We start from the raw sequence: 5,781 nt of genomic DNA on the forward strand, positions 1-5,781 counted from the left end.
TCCGTTCTTCTAAAAGACTGCATTTGGAAGCTTCAAAACAATAATATTGGAGACTCAAAATATTTAAACTTGAATATGTTTCAAGGAGAGAGCGGCATGCTTCAGGGAGATAAAGGCACGACCAGTACATCACATCATGAAAAGTCTTGTAGAGGGGGACCGGAGACAGGTGCATGCATTCTCACGCAATAATGTAAGAACAAAAAAAAAAACAGGAATAGCAGGTGAAGCTCCAACACCACAACTGCTTAACCTCCTTTTAGACTCAATTGCACCATAAACACTCATAATAATATACACATTCTACAGAAAGATTCCTTTCCAATCACAGTTGACTCTGTATTCTCAAAACTGGAGCCATGTTGCTATAAAAACACCATGCAAGAATGAATGATGGGAAACCATCTTATGGCAAAAAGAATGGGTAACAATTATAGACCACCAAACCGGAAAAATCTTGTTCCCAAAAAGTGCAAGACACCAACTGCCAACCCAGATGCAATGAAGAAATGATGGACTGCGATGCAGCAAAGAGATGAAAACTACGAAGAAAGGATGGATTGTAAAGCAAGCTATTGTTGTGGTTGCAAAGATGACCAAGTGGAGGCAAGAGTAGTGTTTGTTGGAGCTGTCTGAGTAAACTCACCATTCGGCCAGCTGTTTGTTCTGTTGCAAGATCTTTACCAACACATAAAACCTCAGCAAACACCGAGACAATTTTGGGAAGGTATTGATTGTTTGGGCCTAACAACTCACTGTCAGACCTTTCCGCCATTGAACAAAGTTGATCGTGAACAACTTTTGCCTCAATCAAATCACTTTTTATTGGCAGACAGTTCAACCATGCTGGAACTACTTGAGCAGAATCAATACTGTCCCGGTGAAATTGGCAAATTTTTCCCAGAGCAGAAACTGCATTGTCATATGCCATTACATTATCTGAATGAAGTGCATTAGGATGTTGGATCACAACATTTAACCTCGATATGGAATTGGTTGAATCAACTGAAGAGAACGAGATAAATACAAGTTATTTCTCAAGTTATATACCAGAAGTTTGAGAATATGTTCCTGGAGGTGCAAGATACATTGTTTGAGGAAACTTTTCAATACCTAGAGAATCAAATGGAGATTGTTGGCGAAAGTGTTAAGAAGTTCTATTAAGATGTCATGCAAGAAATACTTCCTCAATCTTCATTTTCAGCCCCTGTAATGTCTGTAGAACAATATACTGGTGTTGGATTAACAAAGAAGTCATTTCAAGCTTTCAGGAAAGTAACTATTAGGGCTTACACCAAGCAATCAACTGAGAACTCGAGTGTCAATCACGATATCGGTAATGATGCAATGTATGCTGAATCGTGTGGAAAACAATGTGTTGAGAGCGAAGAAGTTAAATCAAACCTTAGTAGTGATGAAAATCAACAAAATATGAAGATGGTTGCATCCAACACGGCCACTGAAGTCGCTCTATCAAAAACAGATACATGCATTTCATCACAATCATGTGAAATTGCTAATGTGAATCAAAATCATGAAGCTACTGTTTCAAAGACAAATTTGCTGAAGTAACAAACTTTGCCTCTGTAGAAGATTGTTGCAATGAAAGTGAGAAATGACTGTATGAAGCCAAAAAATTCAAAAACTGAAACAAGTGGTGCTGCCGGCAGCATTTGCCGCCGCCGGCAGCGGTAGTGAAGCACAAATACAGATCACAAAATCAGAACCTGCTCTGATACCATGTCAAGAATTAGAATAAAATTATATTTATTGAAATTGAAATATATTGGTAATACATCAGATATATTTATACTAGATTAATAAACAACCAAATCCTACTAGTATTCATATATAACTGAATCCCTACTAGTACTCCTATATAACTGAATCCCTACTAGTACTCCTATTCAACTGAATCCCTATACTTGAGGGATATTAAATAGAAACAGATTTTGACATGGTGTATTATTTTTTAGTATCTGGAAATTTTTGTTACTGTGTACATTGCATTTTTTCTCTCTGATGTTGTTAGTTTGTTGCATTTTTCACTCTGATATTGTTAGTTTGTTACATTGGACTGCACTTATTTCTCTCATGCAGAATTTCTCTATAAATAGAGGACTCCACTCAATTGAAAGATTATTTATATTACAGAAAAAAAAAAGGAAATAATTATTGTTCCCAATGTCTAATATATCAGTTATTACCGATTTATTTAATTTGCAGTCATTCTGGATGGAGAACCAGACAGTAAATGATACAAACAAATATGTCATTCCTATAGATGGTGATTCTGTGCCTCTATATGATCGTGGATATGCTTTGGGATTGACTTCAAGTTCAAATAACGCAGATGGGTATGCACTTTTACTTTGTATTTTCTTAAGGATGAGGCTGTTGGTGCACTTCACTTACCTGTTCTAGATGGTTTATATGATCATATAATGGTTGAAATATTGAGTGCATTTGTTTAAGATTATGTGGGGATAAAATCACAATCATTTTTAATTATTCATATGTAAGTTTTTTTCCCAAATCATTTTGTTAAAATGTATAATTATGCTGAAAATGAAAAGCCGTTTTGATTAGATTTTGAAAATAGACACAAAATGACTTCTGCTTTTCTTAAAAATCTCTAAATAATCTTCTCTAAATTATTTTATATCAAAATTACTTTTATTTGTATCTAATAACAGACTGGCCCATTATATGATGCATAACTACTGGAAATATCTATTTTCTATCTATACAGTCACAAATCAGTTATCCCAAAAAATTCTGTGGTGGCAAAGGTTAATTTTTGTTTCAATTTCTGTAGAGTAAGCATTGAACTACGTCTTTATGACTTCATATATCTTATTAGCACCTTTATCTTATAGCTTATTTTATTTCTTTATTGAATTGTTGATTCGGGTTCTATAGTATCTGATAACTATCCCAAAAGCTTGTTATTATTAGGTTTGGGTAGTGGGAAAGAGAGAGAAGGGCCATGTATTCATAAAATGAGAAGGGAGGTTACGAGAACTTGTTCAATTGTCCTCAAACTTGCAATTCTATGCGAGTCTACCCGAATTATAATATGTCGTTTATGAGAAATTCTATGGATTCTTTATGTGGGATTCAAATTACTGCTTTCACATTTGATATGTTTTACTTTTTCTAGTGTATTGAAATAACTTTTGTCATGCATCTCTTGTTTTGGTTAATTGGTGGTATGTTACTAATTATTATGAATTATTAATTACTTCTATAAAAGAGTTCCCTCACAGTTTGTGCCTTTAATTTATTGATACTTTTGCAGTGGCCTTGAAATCATAGACGATCCTTCCCGGTGTTTCAATTGTGGTTCATACAATCACGCTTTAAGAGAATGTCCTAGGCCTCGTGACAACGTTGCTGTCAATAATGCTCGCAAGCAACTCAAATCTCGGCGGAACCAGAATTCTTCGTCCCGCCATCCTACTCGGTATTATCAGAGTTCTCCTGCTGGAAAGTATGATGGTTTGAAGCCAGGTGCTCTTGATGACGCAACACGTCAACTCTTGGGCTTGGGGGTAAGAGTTATTGAAAATGCTGTTTTGATTTGAAAATGCTGTTTTGATGTTGTTTATGCTCTTGGACAAAGTAGACTCGTCGTTGACAAACAAAGTCCATCTTAGAGTAACTTTTTTTTATCTCAAGATAAACAAACAATAAATTAAAAATATAAATGAAACAAAACAATCCTTATCAGCAAATCCTAATTAACAGAGTTTTTAAAAAAAATTATTGTTGCTGTCTTCAGTTTATAACAATTAACAAACAGTGAAAGATGATATATTTTGTCATTAATTGGTTGAGTCGAAATCAATCTATGAGATTTATATACACATAATGAAATAAATATATTCAACTATTTACATTATTCAATGAATGAATTGAACATCCTAACCTCAATGAATAAATATATCCTCGAGGTGTCAGCCTAGTGGTAAGAGCTTGACATCCTAAAGACGAGAACTGGACATTTGTAAAATGGTCATTAGTGCCACCATTATTAATACTAATTTTAGAAAAAATGGATGAATTGGACATTTCCTAGACTACTAAGGATCAAATGCAAATTGGAACTAGCTAGTTATCTGTTTAACAATGCGTTAATTTCAGAAGTTCCAACTATTGTCTTTTAATTTTACTTATATTGGACTATAACTAACTATAGAATGCCGACTTCTGAGGCAGAATATTTGGTCTTTATAACTTGTACTGTCTGTGGTTATGCAGGAGCTTGATCCACCTCCATGGCTTAACAGAATGCGAGAACTAGGATACCCACCAGGATATCTCGGTAAAAAACATTTCTTTGATATTTAATTATTTATCATTCTTGGGAGGAAAGATTAGATTTTTTGCTTTTGTGATTTTTGAACCATTGATGGTAAGTCAATTAAGAAAAAATGTATTCATTATAATAAAGCCACAAGTCTAAGCTGTTTTTTTTCACTAGTTAAAACAAACTTGTAACCTTTTCATATGCAAGAGAAAAACAAATGGGTTGAATTGTTGTATTTTAATGGCATCTGATACTCTTTTATAGCTCTGAAAAATGTTGCATCTGAAAGTTGTTGTTGACTTATGTGTAGAAGAAGGAATTTTTCAAGTGCATTTAATTTTTATGACAATACTTAAGTTTTGCTCATGACAAAGCTAGAGATGTCTGTTAATAGCTTGTGGCACATATGTTTAACTTGCATTCTTTGTGGTGCATAGGTTTGATTGATATTTTAAATTTGATACTACATGTAGTATATATTTATTAGGCTTTTTGTCAAAAAAAAAAATTGCAATTTTGAAAAAATTGCCGTGGGATTGTTGCAAGTCTTTTTTCCTTTCCCATTTTTAACATATATTTTCCTTTCCCATATCATTACTTGGTTGATATATTTATTGTCTATATATATATATATATAGATATAAATATGAATCTATGCTTTCCATTTTTTTCTTATTCAGTATTATCTTCACTTGTATTGGAATTCAGATGCGGATGATGAGGATGAGCCTTCTGGCATAACAATATTCACTGATAAAGACATGGAAGAACAGGAAGACGGGGAAATTGTCGGAGCAGATTCTTCACAGCCAAAACGGAAGATGAGTGTTGAATTTCCCGGAATTAATGCTCCTATTCCTGAAAAGGCCGATGAAAGATTGTGGGCTGCCAGGGTTGGACCCCCAAGCTCTTCAGATATTTCAAAGAACTGGTCACAGCAGAGATCATCAAGTTATGGCAGCCGAGGACATCATCGCGAGCAGAGAACAGGGGACTTTAGGGATGATGGTCCTCCAGGTGACCCTGGACACAGTTCGTCCCAATTTAGTTTTCAATCTAGGTTTGGTGGCGGCCATGTTTCTCCAAATTCAATGGCAGAATGGAGTAGTAGGAGAAGTCCTTTGTACGAGGAAGAGTCCCCAAAACCTTTTTCATTCCATTCTCTTCATTACTCAAACTCGGAGAGGCATTTTTTGCCCTTCGAACGAGATTCTGGTGGAAGACATGGAAACTGGAGCTCTGGAAGCATGCATGACAGAGATAGAGATAAAGATCTTTCATCTCGATTTAATGATAGGTGGTCGGCATCGGAAGATCGTCACTATCATAGTCGGAGGTGATAACTGATATTACATAAAAAAGGAATATGCATGAGTTCGGATTAGCACTTGTAGAACATCGGACTTTGATTGACTCAACAGAATAGATATATTTATATATATATATTCTTTTACATTTGGCTACATCGG

The 5,781-nt window shown here is 34.8% G+C and overlaps 1 protein-coding gene across 2 annotated transcripts in view; it reads left to right on the forward strand.

The window, feature by feature from the left end:
- LOC101500938 (uncharacterized) overlaps nt 1–5,781 on the forward strand; it is a 13,435-nt gene that overhangs the window by 7,290 nt on the left and 364 nt on the right. For both annotated transcript variants that reach the window (XM_004514380.4, XM_004514379.4), the window contains exons 6-9: nt 2,227–2,357; nt 3,302–3,554; nt 4,264–4,327; nt 5,021–5,781. The exon at nt 5,021–5,781 is cut by the window's right edge and continues 364 nt beyond it. In XM_004514380.4, coding sequence (XP_004514437.1) covers nt 2,227–2,357; nt 3,302–3,554; nt 4,264–4,327; nt 5,021–5,652 — 1,080 coding nt within the window. In that variant the 3' untranslated portion in view covers nt 5,653–5,781. The remainder of the gene's footprint in view (nt 1–2,226; nt 2,358–3,301; nt 3,555–4,263; nt 4,328–5,020) is intronic.

The sequence above is a fragment of the Cicer arietinum genome, chromosome 2 (assembly GCF_000331145.2).
Source record: "Cicer arietinum cultivar CDC Frontier isolate Library 1 chromosome 2, Cicar.CDCFrontier_v2.0, whole genome shotgun sequence".
NCBI classification, from domain to species: Eukaryota; Viridiplantae; Streptophyta; class Magnoliopsida; order Fabales; family Fabaceae; genus Cicer; species Cicer arietinum.